General features: G+C 43.6%; 1 protein-coding gene across 4 annotated transcripts; it reads left to right on the top strand.

Moving 5' to 3' along the window:
- The first annotated feature begins 2,990 nt into the window (after window positions 1-2,990).
- PAQR9 (progestin and adipoQ receptor family member 9) lies at window positions 2,991-12,796 on the top strand. Of its 4 annotated transcripts, none has more exons than XM_047726999.1 (2): window positions 2,991-3,528; window positions 4,371-12,796. In XM_047726999.1, the coding sequence occupies exon 2, from the start codon at window positions 4,525-4,527 to the stop codon at window positions 5,656-5,658; it is 1,134 nt and encodes a 377-aa protein (XP_047582955.1). In that variant the 5' UTR covers window positions 2,991-3,528; window positions 4,371-4,524; the 3' UTR covers window positions 5,659-12,796. The 4 variants fall into 4 exon arrangements, with proteins under 4 accessions (XP_047582955.1, XP_047582961.1, XP_047582966.1 ...); XM_047727005.1 differs by lacking the exon at window positions 2,991-3,528 and adding an exon at window positions 3,542-4,010; XM_047727010.1 differs by lacking the exon at window positions 2,991-3,528 and adding an exon at window positions 3,546-3,658.
- The last annotated feature ends 792 nt before the right edge of the window (window positions 12,797-13,588 follow it).

The raw sequence follows: 13,588 nt of genomic DNA, 5'->3' as shown, positions 1-13,588 counted from the left end.
ACCTTTATAGAGTATAGACATTGAAAAGGATTTTGAAACAGAAAGTGTAATATTTTATTTTTCACCCTAATCAGTCTCCTTGTGTACCCCACTTTGGAGACCAGTAGTACAGAACAGGTGAACTTGTGGGAGAGAGGTGAGTTTGGAGTTGTCAATCCCTGCATAGAACCTCAAAGGGAAAAACACTGTCTACAAGTCTCCCTCTGCTCTTCTGCAGAAGAGAACCCTGTCACCATGTCAGTGAATAGGCAGGAACAGCGCCAGATAAGAACTCAGTGTCCCCATCACTCTCTCACTAGCTTCCAGCCTTCTGCCTGGCCTTCAGATCACACTTGTCTTCCAAGGTTGCCATAGTGACACCTGATGCCACTGCCAGAAGGTTTTCCACGTTAGGAAACTCAGAATCTACAATCTGGTCGTGACCATATCTGACTTACAAGAGTTCAGATGATAAGCCTAGGACCGTTTTCAATTTGGGGGGAAGGGAAGCACTTTTTTAGACCATATATTACAAGTAGAGGGAATGAATCTTAGAATCCTCCTTGTACAGAGTCCTGGGTGCAATGAAACACTGGGTCCATGGTAGGTTTTGTTTGGTTGGTTGATTGATTTGGGCTAAAAATTAGACTGAGAAAAAATTATTTCCTGCAAAAACAGGTGTATTATTAGCAAATATCATAGGCTTTTTCCCCTGTGGACTTTATAAATAGCTACTAGAGAACATCAAATTTGGTGCAGAATTTTCATATATACTTCATCTTATGACTATAGAGAGAAACACAAATAAACCTAAGTCAGTCTGTAAAGACATCACCAAAGCAAACCGTATGGGGAAAAAACATTTGTCCAGTTTGCAACAGGTCCCCTATATATGAAACTGCAGATTTCATTCTGCAGTTGGGGCCCCTCAACCCCCAAGTGTACAGAAGTCCAAAACTACAGAACTCCACAGAACTCCAGAAACATTTGTGGTCTTGCTTTGACAAGATTTCAATTAGGAGAACTAGCTGGTTTCTGCCTCTAAACACTGGCACTGGCATTCCAGTGTAATACCTCGTGATTCTTCTTGTCAAGAGTTTGGTAGTCATTCCTGGTTACCTTCGAGAAGCCTTATCTCCCAGTGAACCTTCAGGGGATGGCAGCCAGCCTAGCCTGCTGCTTCTATCAGTTTTGCCAAGCCCATGGGTGCAAGCATGGTTCTCACTGACAAGAGGCAGTTCGCTTACTAAAGTTCAACCACAAAACCTAGTCTGTATAGGGTTTGGGGAACACATTTTTATAGTTCAAAAAAAAAAAAAAAACAAGAAAAATTAATTCTATAGATCCATAGGAATTATGGAAAAGGCACAATGCTGGGTTTGGTTTGTTTTTTTTTTTTTAATAAGTTAGATCAGTTTTGCTGTTTCCTTACATTCTACTTACTTGGCTTTGTCAAGGTATAGCAAAGATAGCAGTTGGGTTGGCACCAAGGAGCTTTCTTTCTTTTTTAAAGATTTTATTTATTTACTTGCCAGAGAGATAGAGCCAGAGAGCACAAGTGGAGGGAATGGCAGAAGGAGAGGGAGAAATAGACTCTGCACTGAGCAGGGAGCCCCATGCGGGGCTCGACCCCAGGATGCTGGGGTCATGACCTGAGCTGAAGGCAGACACTTAACCATCTGAGCCACCCAGGTGCCCTGGCGCCAAAGAGCTTTCATGACACCAGTCCATGGCATCAGTTGATCTTAAGCTCTCATGTGCAGTGGGAGATGGAGGAGAAAAGAGCAAAGCAGAAATCACAAAGACTTTGAGAGTTTTCAGATTGTTTGACTTTGTAAAACACTGTTTCAAGGAACATTATATTTTATTACAGTCTCACCACTCTCAGAAAGATAAATATTATTTTATCTAACTAAAGTTTTTATACATTCATTTACAATCAATTCTATTATTTCACTCCATGAACTATTATATTTTCTCCAATTAAGTGAGGTGATTATGAAACTGAAAGATTGGTAAATATGGAAGTTATTATTGGATCAACATTTTCTATAGGCACAGCTTAGATTGTTGGTGAAGTACAAAGAGAACATGAAAATGTCTTTCCTACTCTGCCCCAGATTCAAGTTATTCATTCCCAGGATTGATTTATAAATGTCTAAATCTTAATCCTTTTTACAAATTAGCATGGGACTTTAGCCCAGATGTTAAAGGAAATTTGCTTTAAATTGCTTTAAAACAGTATGATGACAGTGGAAAAACTGAAAATACTAAAACAAAGCACTTGTTGAGTAACTACAACAAAATGTCATTTATATGAAATTCATTCATCAGGAATTGGTGATAGTTAAGAAAGGCACAAGACCAAGGTGTACCTTTGGCCTAATTGTACAAGGTCTGCTAAATCAGTTACTAGTGGAAAACATTTTTTAGAGAGAAGGCTGAAGCCTCTATAGAGAATGTTTCTAATACCCGTAAGTAATTTTAGACATTTAAGACATTGAATTATTTCTCAGTTATAAATAATCCTTATCAATAATTTAAGTCTTTCTTGAGCCACTACTAAGTAAATCTTTCTTGACCTACTTGTAGGATTTGCTCTAGCGATGAAGGCAGCCTTTCATTAATAAAATGAAAATGAAAGCCTTTTCCTAAATCAGATGCCCTTTCCTACTAGTTTCCTTTTCGCAGAGCAGGTCAGATGTTCTTAAGTGCGTGAGATCTGGAAGCAGCTTGCCTGGGTTCAAATCTCCCTTCTACCAACTGGCATGTTTATCTACGGTCGTGGTGCCTCCATTTTCCCAGTCTGTAAAATGGAAAAAATAATAATACCTAAAAGATGTTAAAACTGCAAAGCACTTAGAACAGTGCCTGGTCCCTTTAAAATCAGCTCTTGTTGCCATAACACTGAACAGCGGGTCAGTGAGGCAAGTTAGACTCGGTCACACCCCCAGGACGTCGCTAAGAGAAACTTATGTGAAATGGTACATTTTAGAGCAGACAGGTTTTTAAGCCCCTCCTTTCACAAAGCTCAAGGGCAGATTTTCTTTCACACCCGTTTTCGATTCCTCAGCCTTCCTTTCTTCTGGCCTCCATCCACCCAACCTAGCCTGCCGCGTACGCCTGGTTAATTATGCAAAAGCCTTTTCCAAGCCACCCCCTCCCAGTCTCTACGAATTCGTCTTCGTGCTCTCTTCATTTCGTGCTAGACCGAACCTCCTCCCTGAAGTCCTCCCTCATCAAAGCGCTCCACTCGGACCAGCCCATGACTCGGGCACAGCTCTGCTCGGGAACCCCCTTCTCGATAAATACTTCAGATGGTTAGAGGCTATTTGAATCGCCCGGTCTTCATCTGAAATTTTTCATTAAAACGTGGAGTTTGAACAGTCCGCCCTGAGTTGTTGATCTTTGGCTCCAAACCAGACTCATAGTTAAAGACACAAGAACACGACGATGGGTGAACTGCGGGCCCCGAGGGGTGGTGAGAGCGACCGGAGCCCCATTTAGGAACGGTTCGTTTGGACGAGACCAGGACGAAGAAGAGCGGAGGTTAGTGACGCACCTGAATAAGTCCGCTAGACCAAAGGAGATAAACTCAGGATTTAATCGTGCAGGCGGGGAGCCGCGCGCGCAGGCGCGCACACACACCACAGACACGGAAAGAGAGGCGCCTTCCCAGGTATCTGACAAGGACACGACTCTGAGCAAGACCCGGTCTCAAAGGCCCCCGACTTCCGGAGAACCCCTGCCCCCGCCTCCTCTGAAGATTACCGTTAGCGCATCTGTCTGCCAAAGCCCAGGCTCGGGCGCGCCGGGCAACCTCCCCGCAAGCCCGGCGGCCACAGCTCCCTGCCCCCCGCGAACGCGGCTGCCCAGTATCCTCTGGAACGCCTGAGTGACTGTCGGGTTTCGAACCCCGGCGTCGACCCTGGCCCTCGGCGCGCGCAGCGGAGTCGCGGGCGCAGCCTTTGGCCCGCACATCAATCATTTACGCGCCAACTAGGGCTCCTGCGGCCCGAGGAGGGGGGATGGTACGGAACCCGAGACCGGGGACAACTCTATCCCCCAAGGCAGCGGCGAAACACTAGCCAGGGAGGCCCCCGCCCTCCCTCGGTGCGCCCGTCCCTCCCTCCTTCCAGCGCCTAGGCTCCCACATCCCCGCCTCCCGCTCCGGGGGCGGCGGCGGCTGCGCCCGCACCGCGCGATGCCCAGTCACCGCAGCAGCGCCGCCGCTGCCGCCGCAGTCCGCCGCCGCCGCTGTCGCTGCCGCAGCGCGGGCGGCCGCGAGCCCGTGGCAAGGAGCCTGGCGCAGGGGCCGCCGAGCCCGCGCGCTCCTACCAGTCGCTGCGCGACTCATAACCTGATTGCTATTTTTATTTGTTTTTTTTCAGGACCGGCAGCTCCGAATCAGGTCTTCTCTTGAATCTGCAGCGACGCCCCCGGCGCGTGCACAAAGGCTCCGACGGCGGCCGGCGGGGACTGCCGAGCGCGCGGGAGCCGGCGCCAGAGGTCGCCTGTGCGCGCCCTAGCCAAACCCCAGGCACCATGCCGCGGCGCCTGCAGCCTCGGGGCGCGGGCACAAAGGGCCCGCCCGCCACGACCACGGCGGCTTCGGAGGCGGCCTCAAGTTCCCACCCCTCCGCCTCCGGGGACCCTCCGGCATCGGCCAAGCCGCTGCTGCGCTGGGACGAGGTGCCCGACGACTTCGTGGAGTGCTTCATCCTGTCGGGCTACCGGCGGCTGCCCTGTACAGCGCAGGAGTGCCTGGCCTCGGTGCTGAAGCCCACCAACGAGACGCTCAACTTCTGGACGCACTTCATCCCGCTGCTGCTGTTCCTAAGCAAGTTCTGCCGCCTGTTTTTCCTGAGCGGCCAGGACGTGCCCTTTCATCACCCGTGGCTGTTGCCGCTGTGGTGCTACGCGTCGGGCGTGCTGCTAACCTTCGCCATGAGCTGCACAGCGCACGTGTTCAGCTGCCTGTCGTTGCGCCTGCGCGCTGCCTTCTTCTACCTGGACTACGCGTCCATCAGCTACTACGGCTTCGGCAGCACGGTGGCCTACTACTACTACCTGCTGCCGGGCCTGAGCTTGCTGGACGCCAGAGTGATGACGCCGTATGTGCAGCAGCGCCTGGGCTGGCACGTGGACTGCACGCGCCTCATCGCCGCCTACCGGGCGCTCGTGCTGCCGGTGGCCTTCGTGCTGGCCGTGGCCTGCACGGTGGCCTGCTGCAAGAGCCGCACGGACTGGTGCTCTTACCCCTTCGCGCTTCGCACTTTTGTGTTCGTCATGCCCCTCAGCATGGCCTGCCCCATCATGCTCGAGAGCTGGCTCTTTGACCTGCGTGGCGAGAACCCCACGCTCTTCGTGCACTTCTATCGTCGCTACTTTTGGCTGGTGGTGGCCGCCTTCTTCAATGTGAGCAAGATCCCTGAGCGCATCCATCCGGGCCTCTTCGACATTATTGGCCACAGTCACCAGCTCTTCCACATATTCACGTTCCTTAGCATCTATGACCAGGTGTACTACGTGGAGGAGGGCCTGCGCCAATTCCTCAAGGCGCCACCTGCGGCGCCCACCTTCTCTGGCACAGTGGGCTACATGCTGCTGCTGGTGGTATGCCTGGGGCTGGTCATCAAGAAGTTCCTAAACAAAACTGAATTCTACTGTAAAAAGTGAACCTCCGCCTTGCCTTGGAGGAGGCTGCTGGTTCGCCCTCCTATTTGTTTGGAGTTTCTGTTGTTGCTATCGTTGGTTTGTTTTCAAGTTTGTTGTGTTTACTTCTTTGCTCAAGGAAGGTGCTGCAAAACCACAGGGAAAAAGTCGAATACAACAAGGTGGTCTCAGTGCACTTGGGGCCTTTGGAAGAGGGGAGATATGGTTCAAGCAAGAGGGAGAGGGCCACTGGTTCTTGCTCCTGGAAAAAAATCCGGTGGTGTCTCTGACATCCAGGGTTTTTCAGAGGGAGCGAGTAAAATCCCCAATAAAACCCCGAACAGTTTGGTTTTCCAGTCGTCGTCTGCGCCAGTGGTAATGAGGAGTAGTCCTGGTGAGGTCAGGTATGCAGTAAAGAGGGTAAGTAGACAAAATCCCTGGATACTTCCATTTCAGTCTGAGGAATGCTTGGATTTGTAAAAAGAATGGAGCTTTGTAGGGAATGGGCACAAAGACACAAACCCAGGGCTTAACCTGCTAGAAAATGCATGGAATGTGAACACAAATTAATTATTTCAAAATGTTTCTCAGATGTTATTTAAATAGTAATATATATAATGATTTTTCATAATTTATCAAAGCCTGTGATATGCACTGAATTATCTTTGTTACATAGTTTTGAATTTTGCAGCCCTTCTGCATTGCATACACTTGAACTGGACATCAGGGCAAGCTGCTTGAGAATTCTCAACTATTTTTTTAAACAGTGTTTTCCGAAGGCTTATGTGTGTTATGATACAACTGTGAATTATTCTACCTTAGGGACTCTGGTTAAACTATTGTTGAGGAGCTCAGTGGTTTGTATACATCCCAGGTTTCGATTTACTTTAATGTATTCCACACAACCCATCCAATTTTTTGTTTGTTTTGTTTTTAATTTTATTCTTTCCTTCTCTACTTATTTAAATTGCCACTGGAATAAATGTGCCTTTTGAAGCAATGCCCAAATGACTGGTCCTCAGACATAGTTTCAGGCATGGAGAGAGCACTAAGAATAAGCTTTTCTTACTTTACTGTAAATCAGGGTCTAACATTCCACCCAGGAGGGAAGGAAGATGGTTTTTAAATTTTAAAATTTTGGTAGGACTGAAAGTAGCTTACCAGGAGAAAGGGAGCTAACCCACTAATGTGGCTGTGGTTCCTAAAGCAGTCATCGGGGAAGGTGAGAAGACACAGTTCTAGACCAATGCCATTTATCCTTGCTTATAATTAAAAATATAATATTCAGGAATAACTGAGGCAGTTATATTATGAAAGTCAAAAGCATATTACTTGAGTTGTAACTGAAGACATTAAGTTAAATAACATTACCTTTGCGTGGTTAAACACTGGTCTCATTTGGAGCCACACTATGGAAATGAATAGCAGTCACCCTAAATCACTGAAAAATTAGTGAACGTGTTCCTGAAATCCTTTCTGACAACCACATTGGCCAGTGTTATTTAAGACATTTCTCATAAGTGATAACCTGTCCTTGAGATAACAACTCTAGATTAACACAAACTATCGAGGTGGCTTATTTAATTTAACTTACCACACTTCCTGACAAGTCCTTTTGGGTAAGAGCCAAATAAGTCATTGAATGGGAAGTCTTGACTTCATAAGATAATTTAGATCAAGCACATAAGGTAGATGAACACTTACCTCAGCACTGGCCGGCTAGAACTCCTAAAAAGATCGGCTGGAACTCCTAAAAAGATCGCTGTTTTTGTTTATGCTTTTAATCTCTACTTGATTTGTAAACAGAGAGGCTTGGCACAATTCCTTGGAGGAACCAGTATCCTTGTGCATTAATTTGCACACAGAAGTTAACTTTCTATAGGTCTGTATTTAATTTTGGAACCTTTTAAGGGGATCGTAAATACACTGCACATTTGTTGATGGGTGTCAGTATCTAACCTTTTGCAAAGTGCAGGGAGATTCCCATTAGGTGATAGAGGCTGAAAAATTGTGCCCAGCATGGATGTTATTCCTCAGCTGTAACTTAACTCAGTGCGTGTATTCAAGGACAGTTGTGGAAATCAGGATATTTTCACATGCAAACTTATTTGCATGTCATTGTTGTCCCTTCTAGAGCCCCAAAGAATGTTGGTTTGGAAGCTAGAGAAACAGGTTGAGGAGTGTTTGGTAGCTTCCTTGTAAAATGGGACCTCCCCTTTCAGAAGGAACTTTCAAGGGGCAGAATTCTAAAAACGGTCCATGAGTTTGAGAACAAGAAATAAACCCTGTATTTGTCATTTTAAATTTTTGTTGGAGATCTGAGTCTCCAGAATTCTGGCCAACAGAATTCCCTTCTCACCCTGTGTCTTTGTCCTTAAGTAGAGGCCACTTAAGGATAAAATTATACCCATATCATTTTCAAGTGATTATGATGCGTGAGCCCAGTAAGGTGACACACTTTTCCCCTCAATGTTTTCAGACCCAGTGTGCCCCAGGGAGAATGAGGACTCACTTTCCTTCCCTTTGCTGTTTCCTTCCTTTACTTTTTTTTCTCCCATTCCATCTTAGTATTTATATACCACATATAACATTGACAAAACGACATTCTAGTTGAAAACAGAGGTTTGGCTTCGCTTCCTATTTGCAAAAAGATACCATATATGCTATATAGGACCAGGGATGATTTGTGAAACTATGTGTGTTATTTGCTAAATTATATCAGATTTCTGCCCAGATAAATGGTGATATTTTAGATTCAGCATATATTTACTGAATCTCCATTTGCATGGAAATAGCCAGGTATGTTATTACATATTTCAGGGGTAAAATGGCCATCAGAATAAAATATCTTTGAAAAATATTTTTCACGTTCTCCACTTTGCCACATCCATTAGGATTCTGTTTTACTTTATTGTGTTCAGCTGCTTGAAATGTAGGACAAATGATAAATAAGAGTGTACTCCATTATCTCTGTAAAACCTATTTTGGCAGTGGAATTTTGAAGCATATTATGTAATGCATTTTATTTTTACTTGTTAGTCATGATCTAGATGACATCTCAAGGAACAGCATCATAGAGTCATGCCTGGAAAGTGAAGGTATTTGACTTTTTGGAGCCTGTCATTCTGTGGGCTGGTCTCTGGGGTTGATGCAGCTGAGTTAGTTGGTTAAAGAGGGTTCGTTTCTTCCCTGTCCTTGCAGCTGCACCCTCAGATCAAAGGGATGACCTTCCCAGACCTAAGTGAGTTTTTTGGTCATGTCATGACTGGCTTGTAAAACTAAGCGTGATCTTTTCCACTGGCCATACACTTTCTATAAATAGCCCAGGAAGAAAGTATGGGGCTTCAGAGCTGGCCAGAGTGGCCTTCACATGTTTCCATTCATAAATCCTGCCCATAAGTGCTTGCAGTTAAAAACCATTTAGCCTAATTCATTGTGCCACTCTAGGGTAATCATGTCTAAGAACGCAAAATTGGGAGATGGAGGTTATTTTTATTTTTATTTTTTCTGATTTGGTGCTGAATCTGAGAGCTCACAGCAATAATAAACAGGGATTGTTATCTTCAAATCTCTTTACAACTCTACTTAATTTGCACAAAGCTAGAGTAAAAGGTACAATAGGAATTATCTCCATTTATAGGTTATACCAAGGCGACAGAATCAAGTTTGCAAACTGGCCTTAGAATGTGGGGATGGTTGTGTGCTCACTTGGGAGTATGTGCTAGTTTGCATGGCTCTGATGCCTGGTCAAGCACACAGACACTAATTGGAGATGTGTGTCTCCATAATTATATATCTATGATTAATAATATCTAGTATCTATTTTATATACAGAGATAGGTCATTTATCATTGTAAAACAGAGTGAAGTGAGATGTGGTTATCCTTGAATTTAGATTATAAAATCTTAAACAAAATGTACTTATGTAGTTTTTATCATCTTGGATTGTTTTTCATCTGTTGAAGTCTGATGCTGCTGACTTCACTCTGTCAGTATCCTTTGAGTTGGTTTCCACATTTGTCCATGTCATCCTTTTAGTGATCACTGAGCACCTACTGCATGTAAGACATCAGGCAAGGATCCATCCACATGATTACAGCTATTACCCCTTTGTCTGTGGGGAGAACAGAGATGGGAACACCAGAGAGCCATCTGGCCATGACCTAAATGCTGACCTTGACCACAGCAGAATGTCCTAAGCCACTGAGTTTGGTTCATTTCTCCTTTCTGTTGCAGAGAGGCAATGCATAGAATCTTATTTCAGTTAATGTGCTAACTTACCCCAAAGCAATTTCTTTCTTTCCTTCTTTCTTTTTCTCTCTCTCCCTCCCTCCCTTTGTTCCTTCCTTCCTTTTCTTTCGTTCCTTTTTCTGTCTGTTCCTAGACCTATGTGATTTTGATGGCTAAAAATAACTAGAAATCTTAATATAGGATGCAGGTGAAGGGATAGCAGGCATATGTACATGGAGACAGTTGAAAATTTTATTACTACTAATCAATAGAAATGCTACTAACAACCACTTTTTGGAAGGTTAATAGTATTTATGTCATTATGAAGCAAGATTCATCAAAGTGCCTAGACTGTGATGTCATTAAGTGTCTGAATTTCATAGAGAGCATACTTATGCTTTAAAAATAGGAGCTTCAGTCCGCAAAGACGAACTCATGTTCTTTAGCTTTTTTCCTCTTTTAAGGTCCTTTTGTTGTAATCTATAAAACATGTCTTAGAAAAAATTATTCTGGAAGAAATTATTTTTTAAAAAAGTACCAGATCTGAAAAAGACAGGAAGAAGGCATGAGCAGGGGAGAACAAGGAGGATTAGACTCAAACAGTTAGAATGGGACATCAAGTTCAACTGTGGACAGTTGCTCCTGAGTTTTATGTTTTGTCCCTAGAAAAGCATGTGAACTCGCATGGTGTTAGCTCTCAAATGGACAGGCAAGGAATTCTCTTTGGCAGCCTAACCACGTCCTGTAGTTTTTGACCTGAGCACTACTGCCAAGGTATATTTTGAGTAGTACTCTTTACTCCTGGCTTAATGTCCTTAATTTGTTTCCATAAAATTAGGACCTAAGGCAAAAAGGCATTAGGGGATAGCCCAGCCAATTGTAAATCACCTTTTGAATCATTTCTTTGAAGGACTGCCAATATCCTCTAACATAAATTGCCTGACAAAAAGCAAACAAGCCCAGACAAACCGAAAAAAAGAAAGCATTCATTGGTTAAGCTGAGTGAGCACCGTTGTATTCCAATGGGATAGGCTGCACACCCTCCTGTTGAAGGTTTTCTTCCTCTTCACTACTATGAATAATGATCTTTTAATTGTGAAAATGGGTATCAATCCTTAATTACTCTTCCAAAAATTTAATACAAATTTTTGCTGTTGTTTCAAAAGGACAGATGTATTGCATTTTCTGGTTTGCAGATTTCTAACCAGCTTGTAGACATTTTTGTTTTAGAATAGCTTCTTAAGAGTCTGTGAGCAAGTTGCAGAATTAGAGTGTTTATATATAGGTCAGAGGCCAAGAACGCTCCGGTGGCTGCTAACTGTGGCAGGATGTGACTTTGGAAAGCTCGGAACACATTCTTCCATGCAACAAAAATGATCACTTATTTACTGTCTAACTCGGTGGAAAAGAGCTTTTTGTTTGAGTTTTGGAAAATGTTCCTCAATGTATTGTGCTTCTAAATGTGATGCAGGATCCTCCATCTTTTTTGTTCTCGAACAATCTCTGAAAGCTGTTCCAAACATGGCATTCCTCAAGGAATATTTTCTGAATGTGCAAAAGTATTCTCGAATGTGTCAGTGTGGCAGGCCACCTTTCTCATGCCTTACAGCTCCACCTAAAATATGCAATAAGCACCCCCGTAGGAGTGAAAGGGTCTTCAGATGGTTATTTAACCACGCTGTGGAAATGGCCCGGCTCCTCACGGCTCACCCACCACACTGAGAAAGGACATCATGTAAATAAACCTTTGTTTCTAGGTGAGGGGCGTACGGGGATACACATGAATCTCATTTCTTCTTTCAGTTCCATCTGTAGTTAGAAAGCGTAATCTTTTTAATATGCTGGATGCAAAAAAAAATAGAACATTTTAAAGAGGTATTCTAATTTTCTATCTTACAAGTTTATAATAGCAATTTGTTTGTAAAAAAAACAGGCCTTAGCACATAGATGAGAACCAGCGCTTTTTGGAAAGCCTCATCTTTGTCCTGGGAGTTTAATCACCTTGAGCTCTTACCCAAATGACAAAGACCTAGTAGGTCTTTAAAAATGTAAATAATGTATAGTTTACAGAAGGGTAAAAAACAAACCATTTTTTTTTTTATTAAATGAAGAAAACAGGTCAGATATGTTCTAGGTGTGTAACAAGGCTAAATTCAACATCTTTTAAAAATTCTAGTTAGAAACTTCATTAAATCCACTCTCCCAGCAAGGCTTAGCATGGAAGGTCTACTTTTCGACCAGGTCGATTTTCTCTTATGGAGGCTATGAGCAAAATTGTTCTGACAAAGCAACTGAGTACCAAGGCAAAGGGGATGAGGCACAGTTCACTTGGATGAGGGTATAACCACAGCGAATGACATAGCCGGGAAACCGGGCACACACGTGCCCCTCATTTCTGTGGAGTGGGAAGGAGCAGAGAGCCCCACACCATCGCCACACAGACAAGGAGAAGGCTGTCTGCGTTGCAGGGCTGGGGATGACCCCCTGGCTGTTCTTTTATCTGCATAAAGCCTGTGGTGGCTCTGAACTCCTCATTTCAGCCTTCCCCCAGGCCATTCCCACCACCCTGGAAGCCTTCGGTTTTCACAACCTCCTCCTCGAAGACGAAAGGTTTCTAAAAGGATTTCATGTGTATTTAGGCCTTGTCCAACCATCTGCCTTATGAGGTTCATCCATTTCTAAACCAAGGATTTAAATACGATTACTGTGCTCGGATTTACAAGAATGTACAATCAGCAGGTCCCCTTTCGCAGTAAAGGGCATTTAATTGAAGGCCATACTCATTTTTTCCCTCAAGTCAGAGGCAGAGGGAGGATTTCACAGTGACCAAATAGAGACCTCCTTGTACCAGTATTTTCTTTTTTTTTTTTTTTTTAAGTTCATTTAATGGTGATAATGGAGGGAGAAAGGAATAAAGGATAATGCAGGCATGAAGAAAGAAACCGAGGGGAAGATCCCACTGCTTGCTAAATTAATTCTTCTTAGGCTGCCTGACTCCAGCCATCACCTACATCCTAAACAGCTGTATTTAGCTGGCTAGAGAGGCTTCTCGGAATGTGTGAACTTCCATACAGGGACTACGATGTGATTTCAAATCAATAGTATTCTCTGCCAGAGAAGCATTATTTAATCATAATTCCACGTTACCTTATAAATCTATAGAAATAGGTATCACTTTGGTCAGTTCTGTGCATGTAACTAACAAAATTGTGACTAATTTCTCTTGTATAGTTTGCTATGATTTTGGTTTTCTGAGATATTTGTTCCTTATGGTCTTGAACATGGAATTCTATATTAATAATATATGTATTTTTTGCTGAAAAACAAATGTATGAAGTAAGAATAAATTATTTGTAAGCAGAGTGTTTAGGTCTGTATTTGTATGCCTTCAGCAAACAATTTCTAAGTTAATAGTATGTATAACACTAATACACATGATAGGAAGACGCATCTTTTTTATGAAAATCTGCTGGCAGAACAGAAGAATGTTAAGTTTCTAATAGAAATCCCGAAGAAGCACCCTTAATATATTTTTACAATTTTATTTAAATGAAAAAGAAAGTTCATGAGTTACTTTGAAACCATGTCTTCTAAGAAAATACTTAAGCCCAGATAATGAAGCTTTTCCATATTCTTCCCTATATTTCAAGGCACTTGTGGTCCATGGACTTTTGTGCAGTGCAGCCTGTCCCAGAACCCTGGTGATGTGTGTGAATTTGTGGTC

This window comes from Lutra lutra, chromosome 1 (assembly GCF_902655055.1).
Source record: "Lutra lutra chromosome 1, mLutLut1.2, whole genome shotgun sequence".
Taxonomy (NCBI): domain Eukaryota; kingdom Metazoa; phylum Chordata; class Mammalia; order Carnivora; family Mustelidae; genus Lutra; species Lutra lutra.
This window is presented reverse-complemented; position numbering and strand designations above follow the sequence as displayed.